At 42.3% G+C, this 22,058-nt stretch overlaps 2 protein-coding genes across 4 annotated transcripts in view; both read left to right on the top strand.

Annotated features, from left to right (window-relative positions):
- The first annotated feature begins 354 nt into the window (after nucleotides 1–354).
- Ctxn2 (cortexin 2) lies at nucleotides 355–603 on the top strand. The gene has a single exon (XM_035446191.1). The coding sequence runs from the start codon at nucleotides 355–357 to the stop codon at nucleotides 601–603; it is 249 nt and encodes an 82-aa protein (XP_035302082.1).
- A 6,607-nt stretch (nucleotides 604–7,210) lies between these two features.
- Slc12a1 (solute carrier family 12 member 1) overlaps nucleotides 7,211–22,058 on the top strand; it is a 77,632-nt gene continuing 62,784 nt past the window's right edge. Inside the window, exons 1-4 of one of the 3 annotated variants that reach the window (XM_035446509.1) lie at nucleotides 7,211–7,618; nucleotides 14,467–14,601; nucleotides 14,743–14,818; nucleotides 20,991–21,086. In XM_035446509.1, coding sequence (XP_035302400.1) covers nucleotides 7,211–7,618; nucleotides 14,467–14,601; nucleotides 14,743–14,818; nucleotides 20,991–21,086 — 715 coding nt within the window. Of the gene's footprint in view, nucleotides 7,619–14,466; nucleotides 14,602–14,742; nucleotides 14,819–19,822; nucleotides 19,919–20,443; nucleotides 20,540–20,990; nucleotides 21,087–22,058 lie in introns of all 3 variants that reach the window. The other 2 variants (XM_035446508.1, XM_035446510.1) reach the window with 2 other exon arrangements.

The following is a 22,058-nucleotide window of genomic DNA, read 5'->3' as shown; positions in this document are numbered from 1 at the left end:
TCTTTCTATATATGCTATGATCTCCACATGCAAAAATGAAGTGAAAATTAGGTGAAAATCCAGATCAAAGAAGCAGGGAGCTTTCTATTTCAGTGTGTAGGTATGGGTTTCCATGTCCATGAACAACTCTGCACTTCTCACAGTGGGATAAGAATCTCCAGTATCAATTTCATTCTGATCTATATCTGATACCCTCAAACATCTTTGATGAGTTAAGAGGCCTTGAAAATACCTGCTTTTATAATTTCTTGCCCAATGCCACACAAGGATGAAACTAAACTGTGTCTGTTCTGTACCTAGGCAGAGAATTGACTCCCGCAGGAACTCTGAAGAGCCACCACAATGCACCAGTGAATGATGAGTAGCACCTACTGCAGCAATTCTTCAGCTAAGATGAGTGTCAACGAGGTCTCCGCCTTCTCCCTGACTCTGGAGCAAAAGACTGGTTTCGCCTTTGTGGGCATCCTGTGCATTTTCTTGGGACTTCTTATTATCAGATGCTTCAAAATACTACTAGACCCATATAGTAGCATGCCGTCTTCTACATGGGAAGATGAAGTTGAAGAGTTTGATAAAGGGACCTTCGAGTATGCACTTGCCTGATGGTGGTTCCAGCTTTTTTTTTTTTTCCAGGTGACATTGGGTCATGCGACAGACACATTTGTAATTAGCTTGAGTGGTACTGCCGAGAGGATCATTCCATTCATAAAATTCAATAAATGTCTATGATTGATTTATCCACCGTGCTATGTAAAATGTTGTGTTCTTCCTGGTCTACCCTCAGTGGAGGTTTCTATGCATAGAGCAGAAATATGACCTCTGCCACTTTGTTCCCTCCTCTAATTTCTGCTCTTGCTGTCTGCTCTTTTCTGTGTGCCAATGAACTAGCTGGGAGCTTCGGCAAAACAAGCCCAGGTATCCTCTCCACATTCCATACTGGAGCCACAACATAGATTTAATGAATGCAGTGTTGTGTGATACTATTTTGGGGGAGTCATGAACACATGTCCACTCACACCAGATAGAGAACCAGTGATAGACTGGGGTTACCTACAGGGATATGGATGAAAGGTTACTTAAAGAGATGAAATGTCTCAACAGCAGCCTCATCACCAAAAGTCCTCCCCAGCATGGGTGACAGCTCACACAAGCTGGGAACCTGGAGCTCCAGACACGGCCTGCACACAGCTCCACAGGTTGGAGAGTGTCTCCTTAAGGCAGCTTGTCTGAGATTGCCTCTCAGCAGTCCTTGTGGGGAAGGAGGAAATGAGGGGATATGGTCAGCTTCAGAGACTTTCTGAAGCCTATGTGCTGTTTATTCCCTAAACTTAGCAAGATTCCCTGAAAGATGGAATGTTCCCCTCCCCTTAGAACATTCTGTGTCTTAAGGAACTTCCTTCCAAGACAGAGCCTTATCTCAGAGGAAATTGCTACACAATTCTTGGGCTCAAAGGTCTTTAGGCCCAAAAAAGAAAGAATATTATTTCTTAAACAAGGATCATAGGTCAGAAAGTTCACAGTGGGACAACTTCAGAAAACTAACACCCAAATCTTCCAACTCAGCTCAGAATTCCCAGCATTGTTGTAGGGCTTGAAGACTCTCCTGTGGTAAAATGCTGTAGTTGAGAGTGCCTGACAGTCCTGCCTCACATGCACACTGGCTGCATTACCCTACTTCATGGCTAGCACTAAAGAGTGTGTTCCAGCATCACCTAGTAGGAGGGATGACTACAAAGAGGCAAGAAGTCCAGGCAGAAAGCCCTGCCACCACTGGAGCCTTGCTGCTCTGAGCTAGTTGTCTAATCTGTGTGAACTTCAGGGGAGGGATAACCAGAGGGCTTGAATGGCCCTTTAAACTCCCACAGTGTAAAAATGCCACACGCATCCCTGAAAAGCCAGAGAGCCAAGGTAAGGTTTGACGATACGCACATTTTCCAGGTCAGGAGTCAGGATTCTGATGTTGGCTCACCTAGAAACTAGCTTCATTTAGCTTCATGGAAAGTGACCTCAGGACAGACATTCTTTCACATCCATAAAAGTAGGATGAGAGGTCTATCTGGTTTCTCTCCAGGATGCTGGCAAGAAGACGGAGATGGAAGGAACAGAAAAGCATGTGGAAAACCATAGAACATGAAAAAATACCATGTTCTCCATCTGTCTCCACACCACTCTAACCCAGCACTGGGTTACGCATGCCTCTGCCACACCTGAGTTTTATATGGGTGCTGGGGATCTGAGCTCAGGGTACCTTTGCTTGCAAGGCAGGCACTTTCCCCACTGAGCCAGTACCCAGGCCTTTACAAGGTCTGTGGCATTCTAAAACAGCAGCCACAGAAAGATTCTGATAGAGATGTGTTGTTGTTTGTTTTTCTCTAATGGATTTATAAAGCAACTGTGCTGGCTGTAGTTCTTCTATATCAAGCCTCCACATCAAGGTGGCCCAGTTGGTACAAGCACACCTCACATCCAATTCGTAATCTGGCCAAGAATAACCCAGTAAGTTGAGCCCAGCTGACCTTGCTGGAAGGCATCTGTGCCTGAATACCAGGCATTAACTCTGTGACATGGGCTTTCCAAGTGATCCCTAAGATGCATGACCAACTTGCAGGGGTTCCATTTGCCCCAGAGACAACATTCACCAAGGCTTTTCATTTCACAAGACCAGATTTTTTTTCAAAAACAACAAAGGAAGGAAAGAAGGGGGAAAGAAAGGAAGGAGGGAGGGACGGGGGAGAAAAGAATGAGGGAGGAAGGAAGGAAAGAAGGAAGGGAGGGAGGGAGGGAGGGGGAGGGAGGGAGGGAGGGAGGAGGAAGAAAGGAAGCAAGCAAGGAAGGAAGGAAGGAAGGAAGGAAGGAAGGAAGGAAGGAAGGAAGGAAGGAAGGAAGGCAACCCAGACATATTTCATAAAGAATGTATCATTCCAGGGTATCAACTCCCAGACACTACCACCCCCAACCTCACTAAGAAGAGAAGACACCGACAGAAAGTACTTAATCCATGGCTTTTGTTATTTGTGTGTGTGTGTGTGTGTGTTAGTCTTTTGTGAAGATAGGTATAGAAGAATGGTCATCATTTTCCGAGTAAGAAGTGATAACTATAAAAGGCTGGTTAGAATAATATGGAAACTTCAAGAAATGTTAATGTGTCTACAAACAGATGACCAATATCATACCCAGATCAGCCCCTAATGCTACACCCAAGATCCTGTTAGGGAGAATGGAAAGAAAGGTGGTGTCTCCACTCCAGACAGCATTTTCTGGTCCCTGACCACCCCCCTCAAAGGCTTAAATTAAGCTCGCCATCCAAGGTTGACTTGCGGATGGTGTCACTTCATCAATATCCCCCAGACATCTCCCAGCCACTCTAGAAGGCCTCAATCCCCTTACTAAGGGACAAAGGCCATCATTTCCCAGTTAGAGAAAACAGCCTTGAACGTAAATGTCTGCTTGATGGAAGACTGAGACCGAAACAAATTCATACACACTGAAGTCAGACAAGCATGCAGCAAGAAATGGAGACTGGCTTCAGAGGCACGCAGACTCTGGTGGAGGAGAAACACTGAAGAATGAATAATAAGGTAGTCCTGAAGGCAAGTGGGGGCTGGGTGATGTCAGCCATTCTTGTACAGGGAACGGAACTTGTCTGGGGTCCCAGCATCATCTTAGCAGTCCATTGAACTGTTAAGTCAGTAACTCACATTCCGCCCTCAGCTGAATTGGACATCTACGACCTCCTGTGAATCTCCTTCTTCTACATGAGAGTTTGAAACCTTTACTGAGTAAGCAATTCTCCTCTATTAAAGTCTTCATGAGCAGATTAGGGCTGACAAGATTGGTCAGGGGGTACAGGCATTTGCTGTCAGGCCTGACACTTGGCTTTGAACTCTGGGTCAGACATAGCAGAAGAAGAGCACTGACTCCCTGAAGTTGCCCTCTGATCCCCATGCATACCACATGTCAAGTGCACTCACCCACTCCACATACAGAAATAAATAATTGTAAAAAGCAGAAGAAGAGAGAGAAGATTGAGTTACCGCTGTCTCTTTATAGTTCTGCTTCTGATAGAACCTGACATTAGCCTGACTGACTTCTGTAGCATTCACCTGGCTAACAGCATTGAAGAGGTTTTCCTTTGGCATCTGCGACTCCTTTGTACAATGCTGTATCTGGTTATCAGTTTACCTTTCCCTCCATTTTAATAGGTATGATTCTTATCCCTGTTTCTACTGGTTGGTCTCAGAATCATGGGTGTGAGTAAAAAATAAAAGTCACAAACCAATAATAAATACTTACAAAATAGTACAAGCAAGGACTATGTACAAACCGGTACTACTTAAACATAAACACAAATTAGTTTATTTAATTCTCACAATAACTGTGGAAGCTACATGCCATTATTGTCTGCATCCATGTTTGCATATGAGAACATTAAAGCACACACAGTGAACTAGTCTCCTGAATTGCCCCAGACAGGAAGTGGCAGGACCAGAATTGAAATCAAGCATTCTTCACTCACAGCTCACACTTAGTCGCTATATCACACCACAGCAGAGCCACACAGACAACTGGAAATCATTCGGATAGCTTCTTATTCAACACAAAAAGGACTCATTCAATCATCCTGATTGAAAACCAATGACAGAACCTCCTGAATTGCCCCAGACAGAATTGCATGTGCTGTCTTAGTCACCAATTCACAGACTGGAGCAGAAACTTCTGAGGAAACTCAAAAACTAGATGTGATAAAAACTGATATTCCAAGCAGAGACAGAAAAGCCACATAGTAGCACCGCTGGGAAGTGTAACCAGCCCCTGGGAAGTGTATCCAGCCCCTGGGAAGTGTATCCAGTCCCTGGGAAGTGTATCCAGACTTTCGAAATTGTACCCGGTTTGACTTGATTAGCTTAGTTTTCTCACTAGGCAGAAATCTTTTCAATAACTCACTGATGCTGTTCCCAATCTGCTCACTTCCTATGCAGAGAAGAGGCAAGGTGATTAAGCTAAAATGATTTCAGGTAACATTTACTAGCTATAAAATATTCAGATCAGGCTGGGCTCAGAGGTTAAGAGCACCGACTGCTCTTCCAGAGGTCCTGAGTTCAATTCCCAGCAACCACATGGTGGCTCACAACCATCCGTTATGAGATCTGGTGCCCTCTTCTGGTGTGCAAGATATACATGGAAGCAGAATGTTGTTGTATACATAATAAATAAATAAAATTTAAAAAATATTCAGATTATCCCTTGAGGATAATATTCTGGTTCCTATGCTGAGCAATATAAGGTCACTGGGTCTCATCAAAAATAAGAGGATGAGCTAGGCCTGGTGGCGAAGGCCTACTTCCAGCTACTTTGGAGGCTGAGGCAGGAGGATGGCAAGCTTAAGGTTGCCTAGAGTATAAATTAAACACAGGACCAGTGTAGACAATTAGCAAGATGCTGTCTCAAAATTAAAAAAAAAAAAGTTTAGAAATGGGTGGGAGAGCTCAGTGGCAGAGTACTTACTTAGCATGTGTGAGGCCCTGAGTTCAATTCTTATTGCAAGAAAGAGAGATAGAGACAGAGACAGAGATGGAGACAGAGAAAGAAAGGCAGACGGTGGAACTAAATTTATCTGGTCCCAAACAACTGAAGCAATATTTTTGAAGGATTTGCTGTTGAGCAATCTGTGAATTAAAGAAGCTTTATTTTGTTTACTGCCTAAGAGGATTAATGATTTACTACTAGTTACTAGTTGATGTGGTACTTACGGCTCCCCAGGGCTAATGACTGGCAGGGCTTCTCCCACGATTCCAGGCCAATGACTGAAAAGTCATCTCTTTCAAGAAGTTTTTAACCAATGAGAAGAAGCCTAAGGTTGTGGGCTGAAGCTTAGGTTCCATATATGCTTGTGCTATGCTAGAGTGGGTTCCACTCCTCAGAAGACGGCTGCCGGATGGCAAGGTAAGAGTCTGGGCTGGGCAAGATCCTCACTTCATACCGTGTCAAAAAGCAGGCCCTGAGGACTGGAATGAAGGTGTCAGGGACTGTGTGGCGTTAAATGTTCTAAAAAGGTAAGAGATATGGGCTTCACTGGTAATTTCACCAGGAAAGTTTACTTAAGAGTTTAAGTTATGTGTGTTTGTTTCTTTTTTAATTCAAAGAAATGTTTTAAATCATGGCACAAGAGTCATATTTTTGTTCTCATTTTTCTAGCTTTCTTTGAAAAACAATCAAAATTTAAGGTATCTACAAAGAAATATCACTCCAAAGACAGAATTTAAGATTGGCACTGTAGAATTGTGAAAATGACTGTGTGGTCTATTGAACTCACAAATTATTTCATTAAAAAGAAAGAGTAGAATATAAGCCTTTACTGAGAACTATAACTTATTTTCATATCCCAAACACTCATTTTTAAGGTTCCATAACAGCATTTATGAAAAAAGCACAAATACACGAGCCAATAAAATGTTTCAAAGGCTACTAAAAATTCTAAAATTTCACAGACAATCATCTTGACAGACTTTTTTTTTAATTTTCACATTCTAAAATGTAATTTTTACTTGTTTCACATGTGAAAGTTTTTCGGAAACAAATTTATTATTGATGATGTGTGGACTTTTGTAACTAGCAAAATGCACTTTTCAAAGTCTTTGGGTTTCCTGTTTTATGTATCAGACAGTGTATAATGCTATCAACATAAAATCATTTGCAATCTCAGCATTTAGATGGTCCGTGAACTCTCCTACTAATATGCTTTCTAAAAGTCCCAGTGACTTCCAAGCAAACATGGCAGTCACATGTTAGTGACTTCATTGGAATTTCTGTTTGCAGAAACCTGTCCCTGGTTATTTGTTAGGATTTCATTACTCAGGTAGCAAGGATTCCTGGACAGGTAATTTTTAATGAATCAAATTTAAAATTGTACATCTTATGAAAGATAAGTATACCTTAAATCACAGCCCTGCTTAAACATGTTTGTATGTGTTGCCTGGAACAAATTTAATTTTCTTTCTTAGTAACAGTGTTGAAGATCATTCTGAAGATTAAATGGGAGACAATACAACAACGATACAGCAGACATCTAATTATTGAGCCATCTAGAACCAAAGCCGAGCGCTCCATATTGTAACCACATTATTGTCTGTTTTGAAGCAAAAATATATAGTTCTAAAGAAAGAAAAAACCAAAACCATAAAGCAGGTAGTTCCAAAGTAGATTCTAGAAGATGTCAGTGAACACCCCTTCCAACTCAGTGCCCAGTAGTACCAGTCGTTTTCAAGTCCATGTCATAAACGAGGGCCATGGCAGTGGTGCAGCCATGAGTGACAGCACAGACCCCCCACATTATGAAGAGACCTCTTTTGGAGATGAAGCCCAAAACAGACTGCGAATCAGCTTTAGGCCTGGCAACCAGGAGTGCTATGACAGCTTCCTCCAAAATGGAGATGCTGCGAAAACAGACACCACATTTCATGTCTACGATTCTCACACAAACACGTACTATCTGCAAACCTTTGGCCACAACACCATGGATGCTGTCCCCAAGATTGAGTACTACCGCAACACAGGCAGTGTGAGCGGGCCCAAGGTCAACCGGCCCAGCCTGCTGGAGATCCACGAGCAGCTGGCCAAGGTAAGCTTCCTTCCTCACCATTCCCTTGGGGCAATAACACTACACATCAGTGGTCAAATGAAGAGAGCTGCTCCATGCCATCCATCTTCCTTATACAGCTGTCTCTCTAGTCTCTAAGAAACAGAAAACATCCTGGTGCTTCACAAATGTTTACTGACTTGGGAGAGAAGTGCAGACTGAACCCGAAACGTGAGGCAATGTTTCTTACGGTGTTTGCAGTAGGGTTACTCAAATCCCACATGGCTGAACGTGACATACTGAAGCCTAATCTGTTTCTACATTAGTGTCACCTTAGTTAAAACAGCTACACAACCATTCTTACACAAGCCATGTGCTTTTGTAGCTCAGATGGTGGGAGCCAGAGGTGGTGTGTCCTTAAGACACAGCTACCCTGGTAGCTGAGGCTGAATGACAACTACTTTTTCTATTCTTTAAAGAAAAAACAGAAATGCCTATGATTCAGCCTTTGGATTCTTACTCTTCACACCTTTTTCCCAAGGCCCTCTACTAAATTTAAGCTCAGAAGCACAGTGGTCAGACTTTGTATTTAAAGAATGCACAAGGGTTTCAGAGTCTCTGGAAGAGTTGAGTCTTGTACTCATCATTTAGAAGCTTAGATTTCTTCTGTGACTTCCTGAGATTTGTTGACAGACTATGTTCCTGCCCTTCTGTCAGTTTTTAATGAAGGTCACTTTTTTTTTTTTTTTTGCATGTCTCTGTGTGTGCACGTGGGCCTATTCGCATGTACTTGCACAAGTGTATGATGGTATATGTGAAAGTTTGAGGTTGGTGTTGGGCATGTTCCTCCATTTATTCAGCTTATGTATTAAGGCAGGGTCTCTTGCTTGCACCCAGAGCTTTGTGATTCGGTTGTCTAGCTAGCTTCCTCTGGAGATCTCCTGTCTTCACTTCCTTAGTGCTGAAATTGCAGGTGGGACACCGTAGCAGCCAATTTATGAGAGTGTAGAGATTCAAACCCAGGCCCTCGCACTTACCAGCAAATGCATCACCTACCGAGCCATCTCCCCACCACTGAATATCACTTTGTGGAATATGGTTACACTCTAGGAAAAGAATTAGATATTACACACTCAAATATTGTTTACTTACTCATGTCCAAACTTCCAGTAAAACAAAGAATGAACAGTTTATTTCATAACCATTCATTTATTCATTCTGGATCTTAAAGGTTAAACAAGCTGGGCATGGTGGCTCAGACATTTAACCTCAGCATTCTGGAGGCAGAGACTGGAGCATCTCTAAGTTTGAGGCCAGCCTGGTCTACAGAGTGAGTTTCTGCATAGCCAGGGCTATACAGAAAACTTGCTCTTAGAAAGAAAAAAGGAAAAAGAGAGAGAGAGAGACAGAGGCAGAGAAAGAGTGAGAGACAGAGAGAAGCAGAGAGAGAAAGAAAGAAATGAAGGAAGGAAGGAAGGAAGGAAGGAAGGAAGGAAGGAAGGAAGGAAGGAAGGAAGGGAGGGAGGAAGGAAGGAAGGAAGAAAAAAGAAAGAAGGAAAGAAAGAAGTTATAGTCTCCCATCATCCCCAACCCCCATTCAGGATGAGTTCTCTCAGGAATGATTCTGGAAAAGGCACTGGCTCTTCTTTTAGTTTCTTCTCACCTTCTTCCCAGAGGAAATAAATCTCCAAAATTTACTCCCTGAGCTGCATGAGGCCCAACTCCAGACTAGGACTTCCAAAAGAAGACCCCATGCTCTCACTCAGATCTCTTACACCCTCCAGATATTTCAGATAAAGCCTAAAGTTAGCAGGTTGCCACAGATACAATTGGCAATCTGCTAACTTTAGGCTTTATCTGAAATATCTGGTGCCTTAATAAAAAAAATAGCATCATGGCTATTCAGACACAGTATCAGCTTTCATGGAGATGTTTTAAGGGGGGTAACGTGAAACTTCAGACAAGCTTCTGTCAGTTTCTTGCTTTAAGTGATGGGGGAAGAAATGATGGCAGGGGGACAGGAAAGGGGGAAAGACAAGAAACAGTGGACCGACAGGAGAACACGGTGATCCCAAGTTGTGGAAGGAGCAGAGAGAGAAGTTATACATTGCAAGGAGCTTCTGAAGTAAAAAGAACCAAAAATGCCCAGAAAAAGACATGAAATCCTACCCCACCAAGTGCTGTGCACTAAAGATAACTTGTAACACTGTCCCCTTCATTATTAAAATTTAAACATGCAACCATTCACACGGTTTACAACAAAGAAAAATAATATCTTAGCCCTCATTAAGAAGAAACTGGAAGCAGGGCCTGGTGGGTAGTTCAGGCCAGCAATCCTGGCTGTGCCTGGAACCTGATTTCCAAGTCAGAAAATGATACGACAAGGGTTGTCCTAATAGGTAAAACGAGGGTACAGAACTAAGAGTTCAGGGCCTGCCTGGTTTGCAGGATGAGATTAAAGTCAGCTAGGGTAACCTTGCAAGACCCTGCCTCAGAATTAAAGCTCGAATTTTAAATAAGATAAAGCCAATAAATGATAAAGTTTAGTGACGGTGCACTTGCCCATGATGTGGGAAACTATAGGTGCAATCTGCAGCACCTTAAGGAAAAGGGTTGCGGTGGAGTAGGAGGAATGTTGCTCTTAGCACCAACATTCTAAAGAGAAAGGGAGCTTATGGGTAAGTTCTAAAGGCCTGGCTTGTGAAGATCTTTAAGTTAGGGGAGTAAACTCAGAAGCAGTGGTTTTTCAGTATGCCAGCTCAATGGCTGCACAGTTAGAACACCAGAGCTGCCTTTGACAGCACTTTGGAAGCTGTTTGCTATGGCTTATCATTTTTGAACAGATGGAATAAGACCAAGGCCTTTACATTGTTCTGTGCTCTGCTCTCTTCCCTACACAGTCGACCTTGGAGAGCTCTCCACATCAAAGAATGCAGAGATCACTTGGCATCTGAGGAGATTTTACTTCATAAAAAGCATTCTGCTTTCAGTTCCCCTTAGAAAGCATGCGATTAAAGCTGCCTTCGTTGTCAAATATCAGAAGAGGGAAGACTCCTATCAAATGGTCTTCCTTTCTCTTTAAATGCACTTTATAGTCTCCTCACTGAATCTGTAGTACATAAGTAGAAATCTTGATGAATGGATGATCATTCCATAGAAGTTAAAAATGCATTTATGAAAGGTCATGATTTATGGAAACAGAGTATAAAGGAGCAAATTATTTCGAATTGTAAAAGAAAGAAAAAACAGCTAGAGGAAAGATGCAATCACAAAACTTTGCATCTTTGAGATACTGGCAGCTTCCAGATGTCTGTGAACCCCTGGGCAGAGCTTAGCAGTCCTGATATCCACAAACTTCCACTCATGTCATGTTCAATATTCAGATGAGACACTGAATCTGCTGTTCTTTCAGCAAAGGAAGCATTTATCCAAGAGCAAAACCAAGATTTCCTTTACCATATAAAAGGTGATTTTTGTTTTTAACTACTTTGAGGTAATATTTTCAAAAACAATCTTGGATGTGTTCTCATTTTTACTTCCTAAGAAAGCAAAAAATAGCCTGCTGGAGAACATGCCCTGGATTAATTTCATGACAAGATTAGATTCATGTGTAGTTTATAAGGTACAGAGCCTTTTTGCTCCTTTATATTATAGCAAGCCAAGAAAACAGCATCAGTTCTTGTAAATTTACTGTTAAACATGAGTCACAAAAGAAAATATACATTCAAGGTCACTGACCCCCCAGCCCTGGCCATAAATATACTTAAAACTTTAAAACACTAGCAAATTCCATCTATCTATGAAAAGAGAGTTGCTGGCCCTATGTAGACTCTACTTTTGACAATTTAGAAAATTATTGTTGTACTAAATTCCATGTATAGTGGTTCCTCTACCTTGCATGCAGAATGCTCTTTTTGTGGCAGGTTCTAAAGTGATGGACTGAAATCAGGAAACTGTGATCAGGAATGGCATCCATCAGGGAAAAAACAATTTCATTTAATGGAAAATTTTAAATATGCAATTTATTTTTATACTACTTTATTGTGGGTTAGGGGGCTGTTTGTTGTTGTTGCTGTTGTTTGCAGCTATTATTGCTCTCATTCTCCAAATCTAAGGGCCAGAGTCATCTCTGGAGTTCATCAGAGAATACAGCAATCTCCTATGTTTTCCTCATCGGGTTTTACCAGAAATCATAGTTTTTATTCCCCAAACCACATATAAAAAATGCAGGTGACTAAGGCTTTCTCACATGATCCCCAGCCATGGGAATAATGACTAGAATACTGGTGATTGTAGAGTTGGCTTCTCCAAGTTGAAGAAATGAATTCTCTAAATAAATGATTCCCTTAAAATTCACATTAGCACAAGTCTAACACCCGTGCTTTTGAAGACTATGATAGTCGTGGGAAGTAAAAAACTGTATTTGTGGCTGGGAGATGGCTCCAGGTGGGAAGCACTCACAATATTCATTACCTGGTGTGGATGTTCAGGGCTGTGCTACATGGGTGGAGGGGGCAGATCGGAGACTGCCTCTCCAGTCAGCCTGGCTACACATCAGCAAACAACCAAGAAATCCTGTTTCAATGAAGATGGAAGGCAAGGACCAACACCCATGAAGGTCGTCCTCTGACTTTCACCCACATGCCTTAACACATTCATGTCTGCACTCACACACACCACCACATACACCTGTGCACGCACAGCATATACAACACAAATGCATACATCATATATACCCATTCACACATGTCAGAAACACAGACACATTGGATACAACACATAAAATGAAAGTAAAAGCTACAGGTGACTGTTAGCTGCTTTGTGTGTCTAGAATTTGTTAAAAGAAAAATGCTTTTTCCTTGGTGTGTGGAAAGCACCTAACACTTTCTTCGGAAATTTACTGCACCGTATGGGCTTGTGTTGAGCTGACCCATACATGACCCATGGCCACTGAGCACTGGAAATGAGGCTAGGCCAAGCCACAATGTGCTGTCAATGGAAAATACACACTGGATTTTAAATACTTAGTATGAAAAATGCTTATATAAAGCCTGCCTGATACTTTATACTGACTGTAGGTTTGAATAGTGATATTTTGCATGAACCCAAGTAAATAAAGCACAATCTAAAACTTGTGATTCCAGTCCCTGCTACAAAGTGAGGGAACACGACTGCCAACACACATTTATAGTACAAATTCTGTAAGACAATTTCCTATAAGAATTTTAAAATTTGATTATATCTAAACCTAAACAATTTCATCTGAAGATTTCTTTCTTTTATCGTAGCTGATTTTTCTTTTTCCTAAGGGATGAGAGCAGATCTCAGTAGCAAAACAGGTGCTTAGTAGGAACTAGACCAGTGGTTCTCAACCTGTGTGTCGAAACCCCTTTGGGGGTGAATGACCTCTTTACAGGAGTCGCCTAAGACCATTGGGAAACACAGGTATTTATTTACATTACAACTCGTAATGGTAGTAAGACTACAGTTAGGAAATAGCAATAAAAATAATTTTATGGTTGGGGGTCACCACAACATGAACTATATTAAAAAGTTGCAGCATTAGATCCTGGGTTAAATCTTCAGCACTAACAGTAACTTTAAAATAAATCAAAAGTAGTTATTAAAAATTCCTTAATTTCATGATTGACTTGTGTTCAAAGCTCACATAGACGATCTGGTTCTGTTCAGCCAGATCAGCCCCAGCATCTTTGGACTTTGTTTATCTTTATTTTACATTGGCATGAGTATGCAAAGTCAGCTTTCAATTATCTGTGCAAGTGGGGACTGAGGATGCTTAAGATTACTATAGTCCCCTAGTAACACTAAATTGTAACTATGATTGTCAATTTCCTTTGTTGCTCAGTTTCTCCCCGTTACTGTCATAGAATAGTAAGAGGCCCAGGCTATGGGCTGAGACTGTACCAGTGCTGGAATGATGGCCTCAGATTGGAGGGTCCTGGATTCAGTCCTCAGTACAATAGAAAGGGGAGAAAAAAAGGATGTGGCTTGAGATTCATTCTCTTCCTCTCCCTTTTAAAATGTGTCCTGCATAAAGGGAGCAAGGAAAATGGATAAAAAACAAAGGCTAAATAAAATACATGAAATTATGCAGATATATGCAGAAGAAAAATTAGAGACGGAGAGCTATTCTTAATTTGAAATAAATATATTTTCTCCACATTATATGCATGGGCTATCATACCAAAAAAAAAAAAAAACTCTCAAAAGGAAGTTTTTGAAAACTGGCCACAGAGATAAAATTATATACTAATTTTTAAAAAATTATTTATGTATAGTTCTTTTTGTTTCTACTGAGTAAATCTTACTGGTTGTCAGTCATGAGACCTCTTACCTTCTCCACAATGCAAGCACATTCTAAAATTTCCAAGCAAGGAGATATGAATCCATAAGAAATTTGTTTTTGCTCTTGGAGCTCGGGAAGCCTGGCAGAAGACACAAATCAGAGGGAAATAATTACCCCTATTCTACATCTGGGAAGCTTTTCACTCTGGTCCTCCTAACATGCGACACAAAAGACCCTCATCTGGCCTTGCCTGGCTTCCCTCCCTTGACTCCGTTGACTTGTTTTTTATCCTTTTGCATTTTCAATTCATTTAAGTCTGACCACTTTTATGTTGTTAGTGGCAGGATGGCCCAGGTTCCGTCTGCCATCCTACAGCCTTAGCCATGGTTGGAAATGACTCACACGGGGAACCCATTGGCTCCCAGGGTAAGAAACAATAACAACAATATTTGCTGAAGTTATGGGAATACTTTTTCTTCTAGAGTTTTGCGGCCACTGTTTTCATTTGGCTTGGAAAGTTTTAAGAAATTGTTTGATCCACCGTCTGTTCCTTTGTTTGTTTTTCCCTCTGTAAAAAATGCAGAATGTGGCCGTGGCCCCTGGTTCAGCTGACAGGGTTGCTAATGGTGATGGGATGCCCGGAGGAGATGAACAAGCAGAAAATAAGGAAGAAGATACCTCCGGGGTCGTGAAGTTTGGATGGGTGAAAGGCGTGCTGGTGAGAAACCTCTGTGTACAAAGGAACGCCACGTGCTGGGTGATCCCACCTGGTTCACCAGCCAGCCATGGACTCCAGACTTAGGAAGGGGGTTGGTAGGCTTGACCCAGGACCCCTTTTCACCCTCACTTTCGTCCACAGGTAAGATGCATGTTGAACATCTGGGGAGTCATGCTCTTCATTCGCCTCTCTTGGATTGTTGGAGAAGCCGGAATTGGTGAGCAATTTCCCCTTCTAAATGGTTTTTATGTAAATCGCGAGCTTAATAACAAACTGGGTTCCCTATCAATGCTGCAGAAGATGAAGGTCACAGAAGGCATTTACACTTGAGAACATTTTTTTTTTTTTCCTCTCACAATGCTAGGGAGGAGAGGTGAGGCACTAGCTCCCGTGAGACTGGAATTTTCCAGTTTGCCCAACAGTCATGTGAATATTTCTACCTTTCTATGGGGTTCCAAGCATATGGGTGTATAAAGCATATTTATTTCAAATAATTATGGTCACACTTTGGAGTATATTGACATTCGATTTTTATTTGCCTCAAACTATCCCACTTCGGAAGACTGGCAAAACTTCACTTGGCAAAAACAACAGGTGGTAAAGTGGTAAAAACGTACATACAACTATATATGCGATCTGATTAATAAAAATGCTCCATTGCTGAACATTTTCCAAAGAAAGTAACTGTGTTGCTGTCAGAGATCAGCAGTAAACAGCGAATGTTTATAAACTATTCCCAACTATAAGCTTAAATGACAGTTGAAATGACTCCAGTCATTGCAAATGATTACTTACAATGTAGGTAACCAGCTTTTTTTTTTTTTTTTCAGAATAAAAAAAGATGGTATTATTCCAGGAGTAATGACTTAATGCTTTTCAATTACATTCCACTTAAAAACTCAGTTTTGCAAAGTGTTTTTATTAAGAAAAAGGAATTTGATCCCATTACAGATGGCAGTGAGCCACTGTGTGGTTGCTGGGAATTGAACTCAGGACCTCTGGAAGAGCAACCAATGCTCTTAACCTCTGAGCCACCTCTCTGTGAGTTCAAGGCCAGTATGGTCTACTTAGTGAGTTTCAGGACGGCCACCAAAGCTACAGAGAAACCCTATCTGGAAAAACCTATATATACGTTATTTGAAAAACTTATTTGAGTTTTACCTAAGTTCCCAACTTACTGGGATAAATATCAACAGTGTTCTGCTCTGTACACTGGAAAAAGATGGATTGCATGTTGAGGGAAGACTTAGAAGTGAGTATTGGTGTGGAGAGCACGGAAGCTCATCTGTGCCTTCTTATGCTGCTCAGGAAGGTATCTCAATTTGTGTATGGAAAGTACCTGGTGTTATCTACCTCCTGCAACACACCTTAGAACCAGCAGTTGACAACTGGAGAGGAAGGCTCCCCTCCAACAGGGAGCTCTGAGCCAGCCCCATCGCTTTTTTCCATGTTTCTTGTTCACCAGCTGCTATGTGCCTGACAAAAAAAAAAAAAAAAAGGCTGCTTGCCGGTTTGATGATGCGTAGCAAATGAATGCCTACAGCCACAGGGTCCAAAATAAGTAGATGCCGTTCCATGGAAAATCTGCAGCTTAATATTGCCAAGGCTTTGCTCCAGGGCTTCATGCAAAATTAGTTTTTTAAGGGCAGTTTAGTAACTTATTGAGATCATCAAGACGCAGTTCTTTGTGTGGAGGTGTGAGCACAGACAGCCAAAGGCAAGAGTAATTCTTTCTAATGTATGTATTTAACACCCATATGTTTGGGCAACAATCTGCACTTTAATCAGATCTTACGCAGCTCTTCACAGTCAACCCAGTTTCATGTTATTACAAAGGTATAGAGGATCCTCTCTCTGCTAAGCAATTTGCTTCACTTTTAGACAGTAGTGTGTCTCAACAAAATCATTTTATTTGTGTAGTGGAATCACGCATAGAAGTCAGTAGCGATCACTCTAACCTAACAGTGTGCCTTGAGTTTTCTGTTGTTTGGAGTTGCTGCTTTTTCACATGCTCTTTTAAGTCTCAAAGCATAGAATTTGTTAGCAGTAGAAACATCTTACCAACCTACATTGTTATAGACCTAAAGCTGATGGGACCAAATGTTTCCATATGGGGTTTTGTGTATTGCTAGTTTTCTCACTTGTTTTGCTGACTTCTCCATTCAGTGTTGCAGACATTCCTCTCTAGAGTCTAGATTGAATTCAGGTCCTGGATCATTTTTTTTTCCAGAACTTTCGACATCTTCATCTGGCTGGCACTTGCCCAATGTCAGCATCTTTGAGTCTGGGACTGTTAGTTTGGATAACTCTTCTGTGGAGGGGTCTTCTTATTGAGCTTTCTAATATTCTTTCTTTTTTAAAGATTTATTTATAATGTATACAGTATTCTGTCTGCATGTATCCCTGCATGCCAGAAGAAAGCATCAGATTTCATTACAGATGGTTGTGAACCACCATGTGGTTGCTGGAAATTGAACACATGACCTCTTAACCACTGAGCTATCTCTCCAGCCCCCTGGTACCATTTGATGAGGCAGCTTCTCTCTCTCTCTCTCTCTCTCTCTCTCTCTATCTCTCTCTCTCTCTCTCTCTCTCACACACACACACACACACACACACACACACACACACACACACACAGAAACTGTCCAGAGGACACTGTGTTTGGCTTACTTCTTCCTAGAAGAAAAGACACAAATACAAGTATTTTCTTTTTGTTTTAGGCATAGCTTATATATTTTCAAGCCCAGACCCTGGGGATAAGCCCACAGGCAGCCATTCTGGGGCTCTGAGTCTGGGCTGCCTCGTTCATAAAATCATGTGATTGACTGAGTTGATAATGCTGTCCACTGGTTCCACTCTTTGCACACCTTTCTGGGGAGGTATCATTTCAAATAAACTCAACATTAGGCAGGGAAGTTGGGTGTAAAAAGTCAATGTGACCTGAAGCAAGTCACTTACACTCTGAGTTTCACTTTGCAGCTAAAACATAGGAAAATGAGTTAATTCTTCCCCAATCAATTATTTGAAGATATAGCAAAAACAAAACAAAACAAAAAAACTTGCTGAATGGGCAGATACAAGTTGAGATGGGCTGAGGCTAAACTACTCATCTCCCTATAGTATGAGCAAGAATTATCTTAAAGTGAAATTGAAGATTGCAGAAGCCTGGGATTCACTTTCAAAGCTCTGAACCTAGCAAGGTGGGCATATTTTTTTGTGGGCATGCCCGGCGCTTCATGCAAAAGCAGGTCATGCAAAAGCCATGAACCAAATGCTCGCTCAGCTGCCTTTCACCCTGGGACTTTTTGTTTGTGAGAAAGAAGCAAGTTTCTCACTGATTTAAAGGAGAAACTGGTGTCCAAACCTGTTACAGAAATGCATGCAGCACGATAGAGTGAAGTGGGAATTGCTCAGGAGACAATGATCAGGAAAAAATGAAGTCAGAGTGGGAGTAACGTCATGCCGTGCAAGCTTGTGAGCCCGTCAAGTGTCTAGGGAGTGCTAAACACTCATTCTCTAACATCCTAAAAGCAAAGTAATGTGTGGACGCTGGGGAATAAACCACCTTTCATGGCACCAGCATCCAAGGCCACACAAGAGAAGTGACGCTCCTCATAGTGTCTCTGTAACACAAAACATGTAGTGTGACCCCTTCCTACAGCTTCCTCTATAAGAGTCTGTGGCAGGGGTGGTAAAATGGGAATGACTACTTTATGTGTGGGATAACACTCAATGGCATGCCGTAGAGCAAAACATTCTAGGTGGAGTCACTGACCTCTCCATAATCTTCTCTCTGAATTCTGTATCAACTTCTGCAGAGAGGGTGTTATTGGGGGGGGGTGGATAAGTTTCCTTCTGTCCATCTTAGGTTCGTAGACTGTGGCCTCATGCTTTAGATTGTCACACATCAGGTTAACAAAAGAGCACATTTATTAATGTACTGTGCACACACATGGGAGGACTCGGTGGTGGGTGGTGATTCAGAGGGATAGTTAGAACACTTGTTATGTCATTTAACAAAGGACAAGGAAACTGGAGGGAAGACACTAGACAAAGAGAAGGGAATTTGAGTTCCTAAGGTGGCCAATTGTGGGAAGGAAAACAAATAGAAAAATTTGCTAGGAGAAAAGGACTGGCCTGGAAGGCTTGCTGGATTCTTGTGGAAATTTCTGCAAGCTAAGGGGTCCACACTTGTCTCTGTAGGTGACACCAGTCTTTCCAGATAATGGAAGCATGGACACATCCACATGTGTGCCCCTGACCTGGATGAACAGGAAAACTGAGAGCTTTCCTGGTGCCTGCTTGGTTTATGTTCCCTTGTGTAACTTAAAAAAAAAAATACCTTATACCATAATGATACATTCCAGTACATTCTATGTCTGCCTAAATCACACACACACACACACACACACACACACACACACACACACACACACACACACACACACACACACACACACACACACACACACACACACACACACACACACACACACACACACACACCTGCTGTGAGTTGAAACTACAGTGCCTAAGCCTTTCTTTTGAACTTTGGCCTTTATCAGTTTCTCCTCACAACCGCTGCCCTTCTGAACCATAACATCCTCAAGGGTGGCTTTTTCATTCTGTTGTATTTGTGGCTTGCATTTCTTGCACTGCTAACCACACATCTAGATATGCAGAAGGCTTTTCATAAACACTAGTATTTATGAGTGCTGTGGGTACCCTCATAGAGTACCCCCAGTGAGTACTGTGCACCATGACAGCAACTTCACACATGCACTCCTTCTAATTTAACTGCCATTTGGGTGTCAGAAAATAAGTAAATTCGGAGGACACACAGCAAATAAGTTAATGTACCTAAATTTGCTTCTGTCTGATTTACCCATCTACCTAATGAACAATTTGCTAATGAAGACATTTACCTGGAAAGTTAGAACAACCTTCATTTGTACTAACAGCTGGAGGCTATGGGGAACTTCATCAAAGACCAGGTTCATCCTCCGTTTTGACCAACCCAAATTGTTCACTTGGGGGCAGCACAGCTCTGCACATTCCTGATCTTGAATCTCTTAGTACCTGAGGGCGATTTCATGGCCAACTCGTTAAATTCAAATGTGGTCCTTCAATGAGTACCCAGATGTGTTTGCTTTTATATAAATGACCCAATGAGCTGTTCCACCATTTAATCGCACTTATTTCTCCTCTCTCAACTGAGGTCTCGGTGTGATTATCATCGGCTTAGCCGTGACAGTGACAGCCATCACTGGTTTATCCACCTCTGCTATCGCCACAAATGGATATGTCAGAGGAGGTAATTAAGGTTGTGAGTCTGATCACCATGTGTAAGATAAAGGTAATGCAGGCTCCAATAGTTCACCGCTGACCTTTCTGGGCTGTTTTCAAAGGTAATGCAAGTTGGTGCCTTTTGTCCCCCAGGCAAAGAGGTGCACGAGAAATGAAGAAGGGTTTAACCTTTGTCAAATCCCCAACTTTCTCATTCAGGTTCCTCTCAAGCAAGAGAGAAGGTCAAATGTCATGTTTCCTCTTTCACAGCCAGGGTAGTTTCTCTCCCAGGACACCATCAGAAGCCAGCTTTTCCTTTCCAGGGTTGCACTTTAGACTGCTGATTCTTGGATGCCATCCTTCATCATAATGAGTGCTTCTTGGACGTGTTCTTTATGCCAGACGTACCAACTCCACGTTTGTACAAAGAAACCCCACTGGGGCCCAAGGCATGGACCTGAAAAGTTAAAACAGAAGGCAGTTTAGGCTGCAGGAGTAGGGACTCCAAGGAGACGAGTAAAATGTGATGTCTTCTGTCTTTCATTGCTAACAGGTCTCGGAGTTCTTATAATTCTTCTTTCCACCATGGTCACCTCTATCACTGGGTTGTCAACTTCTGCAATAGCAACAAACGGGTTTGTTCGTGGAGGTAAAATCCCTAAGTTATCTAATGTCCTCATCACATGTTACCGGTAGGCACAAGTTTTCTATGTACTTTGTAACCAATGGTCACCAGAAAGTGCGGAGGAACCCACTACAGAGAGCAGCTCGGTGAGTGCGTCCACCCTGGTCACAGCTAACAGAATCTCAGCACGTTTCAGGTCCTGCTCCAGATGCACGCAGTCCTTGCGGAAAGTTCTTATTTTCCAGGTCAGTCTGTACACCTCTTGCAGGTGTGTCTCAGGAAACGACTCATCAGAATGGCCACCATTTAAAAGTACAGTGCATTTCAGGTGCCTCCCACACCACCATGGAATGGGACTGATTAGAGCATTTCAGGTTTCTGCAGGGCAACTGACCTTCTGTGACCTTCTGCTCCCTGATGTAATGGCCATCTCTCTACCTACTGGAGTCAAACACCTTTGTTGGGGGTTTTTCAGGTCTGGGAGTCATCATCATTGGCCTGAGCGTAGTAGTGACGACACTCACAGGTATTTCTATGTCTGCCATTTGCACAAATGGAGTGGTTCGAGGAGGTAAGCCAACTGACTTACTTGTGACTCTAAACGATGGTCTCATATCCTGTCCAGAGATGCTTAATAACTGGGTATGAAAATCTTATGTTGCTAACTGGCCCCCAAGACTTGAAACAAAGCAAAATTTAAAAAGCAAGGTAAGATTCTTCTCAATTGAGAAAGAAGAGATCTGGAGGAAAGGCTCCTGCGGTGAATCCCACCAGGTGAGCTATACTGGCTCCCTCCCTGGGTCCCCTCAGCCTGGTGCTCCCCAACACCCCACCTCACAGGGGCTATTCCCACACAGCCAACATCCCTGCACCCAGCCTTCAGGTTCTCCCCCAAACACTCTGCTTCTATTGGGAAACATAATAGAAAAATTACTAAGTGAAACAATGAGTTACTGTCAAGTTTTCAGGTCCAGGCAGGTCGGGGTAGAAAATAAAGCAGATGAAGTTAGTAACTGGCCTAATTGCACTCGCACTGTTCATCAGGACTCAGCTAATTTTTGCCTTGGCTGTTTTAGTCTAGTCTCCCTGCTTGGGGCTTTTTGTTGTCAGTGGTGAGTGTTGGTAGGGGGAGGTGTTTTGTTGTTTTTTTTTTTTTAAGATTTATCTTTATCTTTAATTATGTGTGTGTGTGTGTGTGTGTGTGTGTGTGTGTGTGTGTGTGTGTGTCGGGGGGGACAAGGGGTGGTATGTTCACATCAGTAGAGGTGCTAGAGGAGGCCAGAAGATGGCAGTAGAGTCACAGGTGGCTGTGAGCTACTTGACTTGGGTGCTGGAAACTCAGGTCCTCTGCTTTTTAAAACAATAAACACTCCCAGTCCCTGAGCCATCTCTAGCCTGGTTTTGAGATAAAGTCTTATTCTGGCTTTGAGTCCACGACACCCCACTTGCCTTAGCCTTTCACACTCCTTGATTGCAGGCGTGAGTGCCACTCTTGCCTCCCCCACCTCCGCCCAGGGCTCTCCAAAACATCACCCTATCCACA

This window comes from Cricetulus griseus, chromosome 6, assembly GCF_003668045.3.
Source record: "Cricetulus griseus strain 17A/GY chromosome 6, alternate assembly CriGri-PICRH-1.0, whole genome shotgun sequence".
NCBI lineage: Eukaryota > Metazoa > Chordata > Mammalia > Rodentia > Cricetidae > Cricetulus > Cricetulus griseus.
The sequence above is the reverse complement of the archived record's forward strand: the minus strand, read 5'-3'. Positions and strand labels throughout refer to the sequence as shown.

Bases quoted from the DNA above. Each gene is read 5' to 3' on its own strand.
- Ctxn2 (XM_035446191.1), top strand. From the start codon at position 355: ATGATGAGTAGCACCTACTGCAGCAATTCTTCAGCTAAGATGAGTGTC.